At 37.7% G+C, this 18638-nt stretch overlaps 2 protein-coding genes across 2 annotated transcripts; both read right to left on the reverse strand.

The window, feature by feature from the left end:
* Positions 1–213: 213 nt before the first annotated feature.
* On the reverse strand, positions 214–2230 carry LOC137726522 (kxDL motif-containing protein LO9-177). The gene is made up of 3 exons (XM_068465456.2): positions 2024–2230; positions 1010–1162; positions 214–572 (listed from the first exon to the last, which is right to left on the reverse strand). Exons 1-3 carry the CDS (start codon positions 2137–2139, stop codon positions 473–475), a joined length of 369 nt encoding a protein of 122 aa, XP_068321557.2. The 5' UTR covers positions 2140–2230; the 3' UTR covers positions 214–472.
* Positions 2231–9722: 7492 nt separating this feature from the next.
* On the reverse strand, positions 9723–16127 carry LOC137725945 (homeobox-leucine zipper protein HOX32). Its single transcript, XM_068464790.2, has 18 exons — positions 15135–16127; positions 13678–13837; positions 13434–13549; positions 13249–13339; positions 13040–13135; positions 12843–12956; positions 12650–12733; positions 12381–12536; positions 12228–12302; positions 12034–12140; positions 11723–11912; positions 11411–11599; positions 11195–11275; positions 10967–11101; positions 10544–10869; positions 10361–10472; positions 10111–10260; positions 9723–10015 (listed from the first exon to the last, which is right to left on the reverse strand). The coding sequence occupies exons 1-18, from the start codon at positions 15362–15364 to the stop codon at positions 9869–9871; spliced, it is 2559 nt and encodes an 852-aa protein (XP_068320891.2). The 5' UTR covers positions 15365–16127; the 3' UTR covers positions 9723–9868.
* Positions 16128–18638: the final 2511 nt, after the last annotated feature.

The raw sequence follows: 18638 nt of genomic DNA on the forward strand, positions 1-18638 counted from the left end.
GTGCTTAATTGCAACAACCACTGATCTTTTGAAATTCACAAGACTTTTCAGCAAAAAAAAGTCTTGAGATTGATATAAATTCTCGCTTTAGCTTTTTATAATGAAAATCCATATAAATGGTCCTGATGTACTCGGCTTGATGACAGCTCGAGTACATTGCTGCTCATCGAGCTGAGCAACTCTGACTCTCATACACAATCTACAAACAAAGGATTTTCAAGTATGTTGTATCTTATGTATTAACTTCAGATTGTTTACATGGAAAACAGGAAAAGCATACAAGGCCGGAGTTAGACGATTGTTCTATGTGCGCCAAACGCCTCCAAGGAAAAGCTCTGCAAGCTATAAATACGTGGAAAAACAGACCATGAGATCTCCAACGCACTCGCTGTCAGGCTTAATCCCGGAACACTTCCATAACAAATCATTAACGTGTTCTTTCAAGACGGCATGAATAAGATGTTGTCTAGTTTCACAGAGGCATTTCAAGGTCCGGCCTTTGATCGAGTACTTGTTTCGAGTCATCTGGAAATGCATCTGGATAGGTAGCCAAAATCCTTGACTTCATGCTCCTGTTATAAATCACCCTAATGAATCAACATCTCGGTTCAAAGAAGTAATCAAATATAACACAAACTAAACTACATTCGACATCGACAAATTAGCACAAAATACGCAACTTCCTAAGCATCAGGAAGCTAATACATAACTGCATCAAGTGGGAAATTGCATTGACCGGAAGTAAACACCACTCTAGACACCAAAATAAATATTCAGTTAAACTCGCAAGGCTCATCCCGTTTTTCTATTTTCGCCTCTCTGTGTGTGTGACTTTGCTTTTAGTAATGTCAAAACATTTAGTAAAAGGAGCCTTGCGAGAATCGGGGGGTTGGGTTTTTTTTTTGGGGGGGGGGGCGTCTATTGTACGTTGCCTTACCCTTACTTTGCAAAGATTAAGTGAGCACTTTAAATAATCAGATCCCGAACCAAAAGAAAGAATTGATCATACCTTAACTTCTGAAATATGTATTCAAGATCAGTCTTCATAGACTTTAAACGGCGTGTGTTTCTGGAGAAATCTGCAGAAACATCAGCAAAACAGTTCTCTGAAAACTCATTAAAGTGTGACAGGACTGCATTTCCATCTTGCAACCTCCCCAATCTGCACCAGTAGATTCAAATGCCAGGCAAGTAAGCGCCCAAAGGCAACGGCAAAAATAAGAGCTGAATCACTGATCATGAAATACAAAAGGTATAACTACTAAATATCCATTCAGTATAAGCATCACACAGTGTTATTGCTGTTTCCGCAGCGGAGGGGAAATATAGGAAACGATAACATTTCTGCATAATATACATGCAAATGAAATTGTTCAAAATAGAAAATCCAATTCCAAGTTTTCAACAATTTGGGCATACTATACAAGCGGGATTAAGAACGAGGATATTCAAGGTAAAGCAAGAGTGTCGCAATTGAAGATACGATCAAACAAAATTGGTTAAGGTAGTCTGGGCATGTGAAACGAAGACCTACCGCTGTCAAGGCAAAAGGGTAGAGAAAGACCTAGAAAGACTTAGATAGAGACTTTACGAAACACATGGAGTACTCAGAGCTAAAGAAAATTTTGGCGCAAATGTTCTAAGATTCATACAGTCAACTCCTCTTAATGGGATAAGGTTTTGGTTGATTCCCACTTCTCCTTTCCTCCCACACAAGTTTCTCTATTCAATTCAACAGATGACCAAGTAGGGTTTTAATTTTCACACAAACCCATGATTTAATGTCCTTGTTAGTAAAACAAATTCTTAGAAACAGCTCATCCAAACCTCACAATATGAATAAAGTTTCTACCTTTCTCTCCCTCTAACTCTTCAAACAGCATTTCACAGAACCCAATTACACATATGAAAATATGCAACAAACAATCGAATTTAAAATTAAACAAACAATGGTAAACAAGAATTTAATAAAAAATTGCTCAGTCTGAGGAGAGAGAGAGAGAGAGAGAGAGAGTTTTCTTACACGATGTGCTGCAATTGTTTGAGGGAATCCAAGTCCTGAGCATCGATTAGTGTTTTGAATTCATTCGATATCTCCTCCGATGCTTCCCTGATCGTTTCTTTCTCCGTCTGTTCCATCTTCTCTTCCACCTACCTATCACTCTCTCTCGGTACTCAACGGAGTTGGAGGTGGTCGGGTGGGAGTCACAGAGCTACTGTCTCCTCTGGGTCGGGCCACAACCCAAATAAGATGAGTCACATAACCCAAATAAACAAGGAATTCCAGGAGTTAATTTACATGGGCCGATCCAAAGTGAGAACTTGCGTAGGCCCACGATAAATTGGCATTACAGTAGGTTGAAAACTTGAAGGCTCAACCTTATGTGGTTTATCCACAAAAAAAAAAGGTTTGCCTTGAGTCCTTTTGTGAGAAAGTCCAAGGATTGTTGGGTGATCAAAACAAACTTACTCTTCAACTCCTAGAAAATATTTCATAGTCCTGTTGTGTCACCGATCGATTTCGGTTTAGGGTTTAGACTTTAGAGTTCAGAGTTCAGGCTTCCGTCTAAAAAAATGTAATTTCATAGTCCTAAATGTCACTTTCTAGGTATTTTTGCTCTTGCGTGTAAGCTTCAATAAAATTAGTAACAAACTTCGCTGTATGAGTATAAATTATAATTAACATTTTTTTTTATCATTTAGCTCACCTTAGGGCATGTCCATGACTACATGAATGTTACAAAAAAATAACCTTTCAGTTTTGTTTAGGGCATTACTTCTTATCACTAACCCTTTTGCGTTCATGCTAGAAGGTTACTTTTGACCCCAATCCTTTATCTCCTTGATATTATGGAAGAAGAATTGAAACAATATTATATAAATATGTTCATTATTTCCCACTACAAACTAAATAAATAAGTTCCAAAAAAAACCTAAATAAATAAAAGAAAATTTACTAGGTCAGCATATTTACATGCTTTTGCTGGCATAATAAATTTCAAAGTTGTGAGAAGTATGAATCCAAAATTTTCACACTTGTTTGTCTGGTCCAACGCAAAACCCTAGTAAAGACTTGTGAAATAGAAACAATCATGACTTATATTTCTTAAAACCCACCCAGCAAAACTCCAACCATCCACAATATCCCCTTCCTCTTCGAACAAACAAATTAAACATACATATATTGCCAAAACCCAAAACCCACCAAACATCATAACCATCCTGCCCTGCACTGCATCTCCCACCAAACAGCGAAAGTCCCTCGTACTGTCACAGTCCCCTAAAACCCTAATCCTCCAAAAAAAAAACCCAATTCACAGAAACATGAAAGCTTCACCGGTACACCCCCACCAGTCAAACACTCAAACTATTCAGTATTCACCCTGATAACCACTAATTAAGACTCTCTGAATGCCTCTCTTAGACCATGATTGTCTATCGGACTCAAACCCTAGCTGGCTACTAAATAAATTTAAGAAGCCTGCAGATCATTAGATTTGGTTAAAGATCTCATCAAATTTTTTACAGTCAGACAAGCAAAGCAAAGCCCAATAAACTAGCTCAAATCCTAGCTAGGGTTAGTGTTTTCGAAAAGCTAGAGATCTTTGCACTTTAATATTTCTCTGCATTTCTTTTGCACTGGTCTTTTTTCCGTTGTTGGAGAAACCAACCGTGCCATAAAAAGGATTCAAAGGGCACGCCCAAGTTGAAAGCTCTGACTCTACCCACCTGAAAAAGGGATCATTTTCTTATTAGATATAAAAAAATGAAAAATGAACATCATAAAAAAATAGAAGCATGAGATTAAAGCAGTATTGGCAAAAGTGGAGAGGTAGGGTGGGTGTCTCCATGCGGGAACAACCGCTTTAATTTACTCTGCACCAAAAGATAGAGAGATTCATATCATTTTCCCATAAATAAACCCCATTAGTTTAATTTACCTGTCATCGGTTAATTTGTTAATAAATACGCAAAAAATATAGAGCACGAGACTCGAAATTTTCACAGTGCCTACGCCTTTCGTGCTCAGCTTTAAAAACACCTCGAATTTCAAATGCTGAAAAGCCAAAAGAGGACATCTCAGCCTCAGGGTAGAAGAGCAGACGAGGGCCCTCCTCAAACCATGTAACTGTTTTATGCTCATGAACAGGCATGTAATGTCCATGTTTGAACTTGATGATGTCTGTATCTGCATGCTGGAAACGATGCCGTTATTAGGACCATGCATGCATTGCATGGCATGCGGCATGCATCATGTTATTATATGTACTTCGGATGAATTGCCAAGTAAAATTAGGATGAAAAGAACGTATATAGTGTATTATAAAAAACGTACGTAGTAATCAACTTGTACTAGTAGAAAAAAAATCTTATATATCTAAAAGAAAACAAACTGATAATTCATGTTATATTATTAGAAATTAGAAGCATGTTTAGGTAACATGAGAAATAATTAGTAGAATAACACATTATAACACCCCTCCTAATCAAGTAAAGAAAAATACATAATAAATTATATGTTCACTACATGCAACTTGTCAAAATAAAACTCATATAACAAGATTGACGTCTTATGTATATTAGCTTTGATTGTTATATTTTTTTTGTGGGATATGTTTTGGTTATGTATGAGTGTGCATAGTCAATTTAAAGTCTAGTAATGCTAGTTAAATTAATTTTTTTAGACAAACTTATAAATCTTATAACATCTCACTTATAAAAAATAAACATATATATTTTTTTTTAATCTTCAACAAACACGTTAATATTTAATTTACACTTTTTTTGTTGGGAAGCTGTTGGGCAGTCTTGTAATATAAAACACAGAACGATAAGATGTTGATGGACATGACTTGAATCCAAATTTCCAATCAAAAAGAGACAAAATCAGGACTAGTGTACGTTTTTATGTCAATTGTCAAATCAAATCAAAGTGTGGTATGTAATTAGCCACCAAACCTAACCAAACCAAACCAAACCAAGCACGTAATTGATTATAATTACCAGATTAATTTTAGGGTTCATCATTAGGCCACACACTAAAGAGTAGGTGGTCCATCAGCACCATAACACTTTAGCACAAGCATATACACTATAGCAGACAAGGCAGAGCAGAAAAGCTGAGGGGGGGCAGGAGGGCATGGGGTTGGCTTTTGGGCACGTCTTTTAATTGGGGAGAAATGGTTCTGGCTTCGTTTCAGAAGTATACTGATTGTGATTGGGACGTGGCTGGTGTTGAATGGCAAGTGTGAGGTCATCCCTCCCTCGGATGAGAATCCTCTGCGAGAATTCCAGAGATCATTTTTTTTATGATCGTTTATTATTCAGTTAATTTTCATTATAAACGATTTATGCTTAATTTTAAATAAAAATTTTAAAATAATTTTTATTTGCATGATAACAAATAAACAGATACAATAAAGTAATTCTCGGGATCGTCACAAAAAAAAATCCGGATATGATTTTATTCCCCCTCCATCGATCCCTCTCCCTTACTATTTGTAAACTTGTGTGGTGTGGCCATTGTGCAAAGTGAGATTCCTTTTGGCCCACTTATCTCAAAGATTCAAAACCCCCAACAGAAATAACGATTCTTGCAATTCCCATTTGTGGGGGTTGTGTAACTTGGTTTCTAGGGGACTTCAAGTAAGTAAAACATAACTTTAGGATTTTAGTTTTGTAAAAAAGAATGTTTGTGATGTTAGAATCTAAGTCATGTTTGTAAGAAGGAGAAAACCTATTTTTGCTTTTAATTATGCGTATTTTCAACACCATGAGAAAGTTTAGATTCATTCTTTACCTCATGTTGTGATTTGAAAATTCAGCTTGGATCACGACGAAAGAAAATACACCAAAACGTCATTTCAGCCGTCAAGCATATTGCGCCAAGTATTATCAATATATATCAAGCAGACATTTCATTGAACACTTTATTAGTACAAACAAGTTAAATGATTCTTAATAAACCTTCATATTTATTATTCCCATCTAGACTTTCACATTTGTTATTCCCTTCCTATGGGTTATCAGAACCACCCATGATACCTTAATGGATCCACCCTTGCTCGTGATTAGGTTACCGTCGTGAGTTTGCATTATTATTTCACCTTTTCCCTGCAAAAAAAAAAAAAAAAAAAAAAAAATTCATATGACCGGTATTTTGGTTTCGCACTAAGATAACATTGAACAGATATACAAGAAGCTATTCACGTTTTTTTCTCCATTTTAGTTTCTTTTCTTTCAGTTTCACCCAAAAAGTTAACAAAATCTTCAGTCAATAGTTAAAATCAACAATCGGACAACAATTCAATGGAAAGATTACTAATTATTCTCTTTAATTCAATTACATGTTTCAATATTTCATTACAAACTCTGCTAGTTGCACTCTCATCACAATCTCAATGTGCATGGAAATATAAAATAAACTACGTATACAATTCATCACGGTCCGGTTGGTGTGTATACAAAGTTAAAATATTAGGAAACTTTTTTTGAAAGTAGAACTCTTTATAAACTCTCAACTGCCTTATATTTTCTACACAGTATCTTATAATGTTGACACAAAATTAACGTCAAACTGTTGCAAGTGCAACAAAGAGAATGAGAGAGGACTGGGACCAATGACTTCACACCGTGCAACGTGGTACGGCAGCATGACATACTCGGATACTCCACAGCATCACACTAATTACACAGAATCCATCAGGTGACGTGTACTGCAACCATTTCAAATATATACCATGAAACGTTTAATCTCACAGATGAGGAGTCCCAAATCCAAATTAAAAGCATGATTTCACGTTTATGTGTATTTAATAATTGTTAATTAGGGGTGGACACATGTCGGATCAGGATGATATAAACTTGAACTCTAAAAAATTAGTCATAAAAATCAAACAAAGATAGATAAAATACGAAAACTTAGGTATGACAGTATGACCATGTAGATATTCAAGCAATCTCACAAAGGAATATGCTTCATTTTATTTAGGTATCGTTTCGTTCGGCTTAGGTACAACTTTCAATACATACGATCAACCCTTTGTAAGATTAGCTGATTAATAATTAGTTGGTCAGGCTGTCCAATTGAACATTGAAATTTCTCTAGATAATGAATGGCACGGTTCAATTAGTTTTGTCGTCCTGATAGGTTAAATGCCTAAATAGATGTTATAAACGAATTGTGATCAAATGAAAAAAAAAGAAAAGAAAAAAGATGTCATCATGTAGGGTTTTGATCCGTTTAAGCTAATAGTAGCTAAGTTATGATCTAACTTTTGTACACCATCGTTAGATGTTTGTCTTGTTTGAGCTTAATTTTCAGAGAGAGAGAGAGAGAGAATTGGTTTGCCTAACCATATCTTTATTATTCTGAAGATTCCACAGATTGAGCAGGTCTCCTGCAGTTTTGGCAAATAGGGTAGGATCTTCATCTTCTTCTCCCTCTTGTCTTTTGCATTCAATTGCCTTAATTCAATTATTTTTTCCACTTGTATTTACAGACCGCTGCAAAATGCAGAGACTCTCTGGGGTTAAAATTAAAATAAAACATGTCAGTGGACCAATTGTAAAGCACACTGTTATTGACTTCTATGGGATATTTTTACATGATCCCTTGGCTAAATTCCATAATTCAATCTTACCCTCCACTTTCGAACTGTTGTATTTTGTTGCAATTTTAAAAAGGAACTTTAACGAAAAGCTCTTGGTACTGTTCACTTTAACGAAAAATTACATTTTAACATTAAAAAATCAATCATGATACTATTTACTTTACTTTTTACTTTGTTCTTATTGTTAAAACTCAAAGTTTTCAAGCTATTTTCATTAATTTTCCTATTTTAAAAGAGACTGGGAGTGAATAAATCTCGCTGGAAATTTACTGCAGTGCAAGATAAAAAAAGGGCACCAGGACTTCCATCTCCAAGGTTTCAGACATTGTTGGCAATGTACATGCTAAGAAATTAGTGTGTGCTTTTCTAAGTTTGAAATGCTAAAATGGTCGATGTGATTTTTAATTTGGCCAAGTTAATCGTTATATTATTCATATTAGTTAGAATAATCTATTCCGTTGTGTGAACGTTAAAAAAAGAAGCGTAAATGTCAAAAAGATCCTAGAACACAAGTGCCAAGTTCCAAAACTAGGGCAATGACGTTGGGAGAAACTCTGTAGTAGTGTTGACTGACTAGAGCAACTATCACACTCACACCGAGCATGACCAAAATGTTACAGGGATCGCATGCTTTTGCGATAGATTCAGCATTCACAAACCATTGTGACACGTTGAAGTAGACTGCATAACCATATCCATATCGATCCAAAATATAAACATACATACTGCCTTCCAGAGGTCTAAAAGTACACTTATAAGAAGGAACTACATAACAGATAATTTAAGTGTTTGTTGAGATCTATCGTCACAATCACACGAAGGACCAGTTCATGAACATCAATGCCAGGCAACCTCACAAAGGAATATGCTTCATTGTATTTAGGTATCGTTTCATCCGTACAATTCTCAATACATACGATCAACCCTTTGTAAGATTAGCTGATCGGCAATTGGTTGGTCAAGTTGTGCAATTGAATATTGGAATTTCTCTAGATAATGAATGGCACGGTTCAATTAGTTTTGTCGTCTTTGTAGGTTAAATGCCTAAATAAATGTTATAAACGAATTGTGATCAAATGAAAAAAATTTACAATACTCCGGAGTATAATAACCTCATCCGTGACAACAAAGATTCAAAACATTCTTATTTTTACTAAAAGAAAAAAAAATAGGAAAAAGATGATCTTCATCATGTAGGGTTTTATTCTGTTTAAACTAATAGTAGCTAAGTTATGATCCAACTTTTGTACCATGGTTAGATGTTTGTCTTGTTTGAGCTTACTTTCACAGAGAGAGAGAGAGAGAGAAAGAGAGAGAGAGAGAGAAGAGAGAGAGTTGGTTTGCCTCACATTATCTTTATTACTCTGAAGATTTCACGGATTGAGCAGGTCTCCTACAGTTTTGGCAAATAGGGTAGGATTTTCATCTTCTTCTCCCTCTTGTCTTTTGCATTCAATTGCCTTAATTCAATTATTTTCTCCACGTGTATTTACAGACCACTGCAAAATGCAGAGCCTCTCTGGGGTTAAAATTAAAATAAAAACATGTCAGTGGACCAATTTGTAAAGCACACTGTTATTGATTACTGTGGAATATTTTTACATGATCCCTTGGGTAAATTCCATAATTTAATCTTACCCTCCACTTTTGGTGAACTGTTGTATTTTGTTGCAATTTTAAAAGAGACTGGGAGTGAATTAATCTCACTGGAAATTTACTGCAGTGCATGACAGCAAAAGGGCACCAGGACTTTCATCTTCTAGGTTTCAGACACTTTTGGCAATTTACATGCTACTAAATTAGTGCGTGCTTTTCTAAGATTGAAATGCTTAAATGGTTGATGAGATTTTCAATTTGGCTGAGTTAATTGTTATATTATTCATATTAGTTAGAATAATCCATTCCGTTGTGTGAATATTAAAAAGAGAAACGTAAATGTCGAAACAATCCTAGAACACAAGGGCCAATTACAAAACTAGGGCAATGACTTTAGGAGAAGCTCGGTAGCGTTGACTGCCTTGAGCAACTATCACACTCACACCAAGCGTGACCAAAATTTTACAAGGATCGCATGCTTTTATGAGATACGGCATTCCCAAACCATGGTGATACGTTGAAGTAGACTGCATAACCATATCCATATTGATCCAAAATATAAACATACATGCTTCCAGAGGTCTAAAAGTACACTTATAAGAAGGAACTACATAACTTTAACAGATAACTTAAGTGTTTGTTGAGATCTATCGTCACAATCACACGAAGGACCAGTTCATGAACATCAATGCCAGGCAGTGATTGGAATCGTCATCGTTAACAACTTTCCATGCAACAGCTTGCTCGTAGGACACCGGCCTACCCATGCTGGATGCACATATTCCGGCTGGCAGATATGCAAAGCCCTAAAAATTCGGAAGAATTGAGCGCGTTAGAAAGTTGTATGAACAAACAATTCAAGATAGAAAAACAATAAGAGCCCGGTTTGGGGAACTATTACCTGCTGCGTGATTTTGGAGAACTCCGAGCAGAGAAGTTTCCGTCCAGCTTCGTCTAGAATCTTGTCAAGCGTGATATCTTGGAGGGCAACAAGGGTAGTTTCGAGCATGTCAAGGCCAGCCTGGTTTGCAAAGGTGAACACTGGAGATGCCTGCAATTGAATTTCCAACAAACAGGTTGAATAGGGAACTCAGCATGTAGTTACTAGGCTACAGTCTAAGAGAGAAGGAAATTAAAACAGAAGGAATTACATTTGTTTTCACAGAGCAGCACATGATGGCATCCGAATGGCGCCAAAGTTGTTTCAAAACAGCATCACCAGATGAGATATCGACACGAAATAGCTCTCCCCCAGTGTGGATCCTGAAATACCGTATGTGTTCAGCTTTATGCAAATAGAACACTAAAGTAAAGAGATGAAATATAAGTGACACCTGTAGCTTCTGAAAATCCATCGTGCCAAAGTATGAGCTTCGGGAGATCCAGGAAGGGGCTTTGGTCCTATTTGCGAGCTGAGCCTGGAAGGGGCAATAGCCATAGCTACCCTCTGAACAGAGCTTACAACACTACGCACGTACTGGCGAGCCATAGCAGCCACATTGTCTCGCAAGTGGTTCTCAAAGGTAAATTGGAAGGCTATGGTTAGCACTGACCTAAGGTTGTAACCATTCCCATCAGGGTCATTAACGGCGCGAGCACCACTGGTTCCTATTTCAAGGGTAGAGGCCAAATCTAATGTGCGAGATGCAGTAGGTCCATCCTGCAGTAAAGAAACAAGTAAAAGAAATCAGATATAATCAAAACAGACGGATACAAGAAATACTGCGATGTAAGTAAGATTAGTGACGTCACTTAACTGCCTTGGGATCCAAAGGTATGACATGAAAACCAGAGGGCAACAAAGGAGCATCATCAGCAAATGATTCATCGATAGGTGCGAAGACAAGCTGAGCACAGGCACCAACTGCATTCTCATCAACTCCACTGCACAACTGTAACAGTATATTATAGGAAACTTGTGTTAATTTGACAGCATCAGCAAACACATGATGAATTCGATCGATATGCAGAATCAGTACACTAACCTGTAATAAGTACATATCCTGTGCCAAAGCTACATCTTCAGGAGAGAATGCAGGACCCTCTAGCCGAACTACCTCTAAAAACTACATAAGAGTGAATGGCACGAATTACAACAAAATTGACTTTAAACACAGTGGATACGCAGTTACAGCATTGAGTTTAACACATGGAAAATGCAGTCACTGAAATGAATTTAGAGAGGATGATAAAGTTAATACCTCCTCATGCTCCACAGTTTGTGCAAGCGGTAAAATATTCTGGGTGGTAGGAAAGCCACCACCTCTTGCAAGAGGAACTGCATATGGACTAGCTTTGAGACATGCCGCAGAGTATGCATCAACCCCATAGTCAGCCCACTCTGAGCGGTGCTCCCTCAGAAAACGAACAAGCAAAGCAGGAGGAACACTCTGATCAACCAAATGAAAGTTATCAGCCAACGATAGAAACCAGATTACTGAAAAGGGAGGGGGCAAATATACAAAACTGTGGAAGAACTGAGCCACAATTGCGTTAAGTTGCTAGGGACTCACCTGCAGCAGCATTGATGCCTTGGCACACAACACCCCTCCTCCAAAGGGTGAGAAAATAGATGTGTTATACTGCGAACCAAGCACTTTGTTTGGAGATGAGTTAATCGCAATGGTAACATCTTCCACACCATCACTACCCATTAGTGTCCAACCGTCATCAGCAAACCCATTAACAGCATCGTTAAACCCACTGAAATCCAATTCCAAATATTCTTAGTAAATCAAGAAATATGTTACTACAGCGGCCAAAGTTCCATATGCACTTCAAATTGCAACCACCCTTTTGGTACTCAAGATTTCGGAGGGCATACCTGCACAGCCTCTGACAAAATGTCCTCAGCACAGCAGGTTGGCGACCTCCACCATGCTGAATTTCTCCACTAGACTCTTGAGCTATCTGTCGTATGTGTCGCAAGGCCTACAAAATAAAATAACAAAGATAAGTTGTGAATGGATAGGAAGAATAAACTACTACGTATAGTGACATTTGCACAAAAGTTCTTACAGAAATGGTCGTCTTTTGAGCAAGGATTTTGCAGGATTCATAAAGTGACCTGAGAACTTCGGGAACGCTCCAGGCCTAAGACATAAAAGGCACTTAATAAGGAAATCAAATAACTAAAGATTTGAGATAGATATAGTAATGATATACTCTCACATCTAAATCAACATGATCAACAATGTTGATAATGGAGCCACCACCCTCACAAGGTCGGATAAGATAGCCACTCGGAAGCATCTCAGCTCTGACAAAACTCGCCGATGTTGGCCCTGTTGGGCCACCAGTAGAAGAAGTCAACGACCTCTCGCATACCTGTAAATGTAATTTTGAGATGGTGAGACAACTACAATAATTTTTCCACCAAGAACAACCAGAGATAGTAAGTCAAATCTCAGGATAAGAAAAGGAATCACTAATTGAATTACCACAAGACTGCCGTCTTCCAAACTTGTAGTATATCTTAGCGTCCAAAAGTCACGTGCCGCAGCCAATGTTGTGGGTGCATAAGTCTGGTTCAAAAGAAAATTTAAAGACTTAGAATACAAAACAACATTATCGCCACAGTATTTGATGCCTGGACGCATAGTGATAGAGCACCAATTGATTAAAACAGCATACCTGCATGTATACGAGCTCAATTGTTCCACCATTCCCCGCAGGGATTAAACTTAACACCTCAAGGCATCGGCAATCGCGAAACCAAGACTTACGATCTTTGAGGATTTCGGCGACCTATAATGGAAGTGAACATTTTACACCGGGGAGAGAAAAATGCACAAACACAAATTTTTCAAGCGCCATCTGAAAATTCATACCTTTGTGGGCTCTAGGCTCACAAGACCGCAAGCTCGTGCTGCTACTCCACTGCAGTTGCGGGAGACAGCGACGATGCCAATAGAATCCGGACCAGGCTACAAAATATTGCAGGGAAAGTTACATTTCGAAGTGGTCCAGCAGATATAAAGTAGTAGACTGTAAAATATAGACTCATGCTTGCTCATTGCTTTAAAAGAAAAGAAGCTACCTTCATCCCAATCATCTGGACCCAGTCGACAGCAGTTCCGGTAGCCTTAGAAAGGAACTCTGCCAGGGTCTCTTCTGCTATTGCAAGAAGACTGAAACAAAAAGAAAAATAATACTGTAAGCTCGCTTACTTAATCATAAACTAAACAGCTTCAATCAGTTGTTCCACGGACACTAACGACTCACCCAGCTGGGTTGTTAGCATCCCTTTTGGGGTGCTGGGGAGTTGGGTTTTGCTGTTGTTGGTGCTGACCACTCATGACCACAGACTCGCAGCTATTGTCTGTGGTCGTTCCCGATGCCTACATAGAATAATCAAAACAGTTTAGAATATGTATGATCGCAGAAACCTTGTACGTTTTGTAAAGTACATTTCGTTCGAAAACATGCAACATTTTGTAGAACAGAAGAGGCACTTAGTGAGAATTACGGTATGCAGTTGCTGCTTCATAAATCCGTTCTCATAAACCAAATGAGAAACTTGCTTCTGTAAGCGGTCATTTTCTTCCATTAACAGCTTGTTCATTGCAGATAGCTTTCTGTTCACTGTCTGGAGCCGAGAAGATTCCTTCCGCTGCTTCTCTCGGCATCTACACAAATAAGAACAACACGCAAAATGCAAGTTTTAGAGATTAATCTATCAGTTGATGGTCGTAAAATCTTATTCGGAAACAACTCGAATACTAATGTGCGTAAAAAAAAAAGATCGGAAATTCTGAATGCTGAAACTAACCGATTTATTATCGTCACTTGCGTGATAAAGTAAAAGGCTACGTTTGGTAAGCGGAAATTAATTCAAGGGAAGTCATTTACGCAATAAAACATCGAATAAAAATCATGGGAAAAGGAAGAAAATTCCAAACTCAAGAAACGGCATTAATTAAGCCAAAAAGGTGCCACTTGGGTCAAAAGAATCATTGGAAAAGAAAGAACATAATAAATAATAAAAGAAACTTAAAAAAAAATCCAAAAAACTTTTGTTTTAATGAAAAATAACAAATAAAAATACAGTGAATAGTAACATAAAAAAATGTAAATCTTTAGTTTTTAATTAAAAATAAATAGTACGAAGAGTTTAGTTAAAAACTCCATAAAAACAACTCTAAAATAAAAGAAAATGGATTGAGATGTCATTATCGTTCATTAAAAGTCCAAAGGACGCAAAAGCAGGTTATAAATTTTACATTTACTTTTCTGCAAAAGATTAAATATGCAAAAATCCAAGTGAAAGTTTCACTTTCTAACAACCGTTGTCGTTTTCTTCCATTAAATCGCAAATTAAAGGAAGCACAGACCTCCTTTTCGGAGGAAGATCGTTGTTCAGATAAATTCTCATTTATCTAAAAATAAACAAGAGAGAGAGAGAGAGAAAAAAAATTCCACGTGAAATAAACTGCATTATACGAATAATTTTTTACAAAAAAAAAAAAAATAAAAGACAGAAGCTTGAGATTGCAGCCTTGCAGACCAGAGAAACAATATGTACGTATATATATACACATGGATTATTTTGGATTCTTTAGCGCAAAAACGAAGGCGTTTTAGAATTTATACAGAACGGAGGAAGATAAAGCTTTGTTCTCGTACTTGTAAATAAAGAACTCGGCTTTTTCCAAAGACAGAAAACGGTTAGAGCATTTTTGAAATGATAAAAAGAACCCACATTTTCTCTTCAAAACTATACCTTTACACAAACAATTCAAATTGATAAAAGTCCATCACTTTCCAGAAAAGATGTGAACTAAATTTGAGATCCATCTCTCCAACAAAAATTATGACAAAATCAGGAGAAAAAATGGCGGAAAATAGATGACAGAGGAGGCCAGAGAATCAAATTACCATTTTCCCAGCTCTTAAAAAATTTAAAAATAAAATGGTTAATACTACCTGCGGTTCTGGAACCAGACTTTGATCTGTTTAGGCTCAATGTTGGAGAGAATGGGGCACTCTCTGATGAGCTGCTGCCTTTTCAGAGAGCTGGGCTTTGGGCACTCTGAGTAGACTCTCTCCAACGCCTCCACCTGCTCCGGCGTGTACCGAACGTACTTGCTCGAATCCATCTGCTGCCTCCCGCCGCTGCTGCTTCCAGGCGAGTCTCGATGCATTAGCAGCGCCATGTACGGACACACCACAACAAATCCAAAGGCTAAAAACGGGGAAGATTTGTGAAGAAAAACAGAAAAGACCACAAATCGAAAAGTGGGAAATCTCAAGAAACAGGTGAAAACTGAGGAAACCCAGAAAAGATGTGGGCTTTGAGCTCAGTGTTTTGGCAGAGGGGGAAGAAAAAATGGTGGGAAATTAATGTTTGGTTTGGTGGGTTTAGAAAGATGATTGGTTTTGGGTTAGGCGTTGTTCTTCGTCTTCTTCTTCTTTGGTAGTGGTGGTGGTGTTAGTGCAGCTGGGCAGGCTCTCTCCGCCAAGAGAGCCTCCTCTCTCCTTCATCAGATGCCTCTCCCTCTCTCTCTCCTCCCTCACTCTATCGGTCCTCACACACTCTCTCTCTAAAACTCTTTTGGTTTTTCTCTCTCAAGAACTCAAAAACTGAAAAACTCAAGTTAGAAAAAGCTCCTAGCTTGCTCAACAGTGGTTAAAGGGTGGCCCTGCTTGTGGTTTGGGGCTCCATTCTCGAGAGTTTTCTCTTAAGAGAGAGAGAGAGAGAGAGAGAGAGAGAGAGAGAGAGAATTTATGTTTTTTGGTTTTCAAAAAATAAAAAGGAAAAAAGAAGAACCCACAGAAATAGAAATAGCAGAAAGGGATAGATAAGGGGAAGAGAGAGAATGTGCGTGTTTCTTTGTTTGTGGGTTTATATGTTGCGACAGAGAAAGCAAAGCAAGCAAGCCACAAGAAAACAAACACCACAATGCCAAATCAAACGGCAGCTGTGAACTGTCTACGACTCTGTCCTTTTCTCTCTCTCTCTCTCTCTCTTTTTTTCTAAATTTATTTTTCCAATTGTTTTAATTTTGTATTTCTTGATTAAAAAAATACAATAATTCCTTTCTCTCTCTCTTATTCTCTGTAACTGGTGATGTGAACAATTTCGAAAAGGAAAGAAAAAAAGGGAAAAGTATAAATAAATGAGGAAGGCAGCGCTGCTGCTGCTGAGCTGACTGCTGATATGATATGATATGAGCCTGCAGGCCGTGAGAGTGAGGAGGGAAACCCAAAGCAACCACTGATGAGAGAGAGAGAGAGAGAGGACGTTTTTACAGATCTAGTTAATGTTTAATGTTTTGATTTGATTTCAAGTGTCTAATCTTAAAACTTGTTCATCTCAGAATCTACTTAATCAACGGTAGGTAACAAGGGTTTAGTTGGGGTGTTCTTAGAAGTACTGAGTAACTGAGGTGTTTTTATAAAAATAAGGTATAAATAAATTAAAAACGTGAAATAACAAAAAATAAGTTTATTTTCATAGCATAGCGAAGCAGTTTTTTTTTTTCAAAACACAGTAATACCAAACCAGCTTTTAAAGTATCGCTCAACCACAAAAGTGATTCTAACAATGTTTAATAGATTGAAATGAGCATTTAGAAGAGTTTTAACACTACTAACATCTTGAGACAGAAAAATTAAAAGTGATTTTACATTTTGGAGAAGCATGAAGTAAGAGCTTCCGAGGTACATTATGGTCATAAGCACAGCAGTTCCGATGAAAAATACTTAATAGCTTTAATAATATTGGAATAAAAGGTAAATTGAATATGGCATGTTTTTGTATGGCCATGATAAGAGCCATGCATGGGATGCATGTATGTATGCATGCATGGATGTTGTTATGTATGTAACATATGGATGCATGTATGCATGAGTGAGAAGGAAACTGTGGGGAGTGGGAGTTGCATGGGAAGCGTGAAGGGAGAGAGAAATTGGACAAAAGTAGAGTAACGCTTGCATTACTTGGTTATATGGGTTCCTTGCTACTTGGGCGGTTTAACCCGGAACTCGAGAGGTAAATTCAACAATAGGCCCAAATTATAGGGTTGTGAAAGTTTTTTTTTTTTTTTTTTTTTTTTTAATCGTAAAGAATGAAGGAAAAATTGGCCACTCACAGGGAATTGTGGACATCATTTAGGTGCCAAGAACATAGTCTTGTACACATGTAATAAGGTTGAAATTTTTTCTTTAAAGTTCTAACTAATTATATTATTACACTTAATGCATCAAGTTGTGTTCCTTAGAATTTACACAGCTTGACTCATAACTCATAAGCAAATGCAAGTGTTTATTTTGTTTTTGAGGCCTAACGAACATTGTGTCAATAATACTCTGCATATAAAAAAAACTTAACTAATCTGTCGTATGCAATATATATGCGTGTCATGTAAGGAAAGACGCGTGATAGATGCGTGAACACTAGTACATACATGACAAAATAACGTATATGTAACATGTTAAAGATGCAAAGAAAATGACTTGTTTTAATGATATTGTCACATCCCCGCCCGAGCCCTCACCATATCCTGGGCTGAACTCCACCGTAGCACGATATTGTCCGCTTTGGGCTCCGACTACGCCCTCACGGTTTTGTTTCTGAGAACTTCCCAGTGGGTCACCCATCATGGGAATGCTCTCGTCCCTTTCTCGCTTGACTTCGAAGTTCCAATGAACTCCGAAGCCAGTGAGCTCTCAAAAGGCCTTGTGCTAGGTAAAGATGGGAATATACATATAAGGCTTACATGATCCACTCCCTTGGGCGATGTGGGATGTTACAATCCACCCCCCTTGAGGAGCCCGACGTCCTCGTCGGCACACACGCGGTCAGGGTTAGGCTCTGATACCAAATTGTCACATCCCCGCCTGGGCCCCCACCACATCCCAGGCTCGACTCCACCGTAGCACGATATTGTCTGTTTTGGGCCCCGACCACGCCCTTAAGGTTTTATTTCTGGGAGCTCACACAAGAACTTCCCAGTGAGTCACCCATCATGGGAATACTCTCGCTCCTTTCTCACTTAACTTCTGAAATTCCGATGAACTCCAAAGCCAGTGAGCTCTCAAAAGGCCTCGTGCTAGGTAGAGATGTGAATATACATATAAGGCTTATAGAATCTATTCCCTTAGACGATGTAGGATGTTACATATATACCACTCCATCCATCATTATATAATGGCCTGAAGGTGTGCGTATGTTCATGTAATAGTCACACGTAACATCTACCAAATAAAATCAAGAAAGATGTAATAACAAATAAAAAATAAGTCATTTATGAAGAAATATTGGAAAGTGTCATGGAGGATCAAATCAGTTTGAATCGAATTAGTCTCCATTATCATGGACTTACCACATATTTTGACAAAAAAGAGATGCTTGGTTACACAAAAATGGTGGAGGAGTTCTTAAGCAAAAGCAGTTTGTTGTCTATTCACGTAACTTAATGTTTATGA

Source organism: Pyrus communis, chromosome 5, assembly GCF_041283825.1.
Source record: "Pyrus communis isolate YQ-2024b chromosome 5, ASM4128382v1, whole genome shotgun sequence".
Lineage (NCBI taxonomy): Eukaryota > Viridiplantae > Streptophyta > Magnoliopsida > Rosales > Rosaceae > Pyrus > Pyrus communis.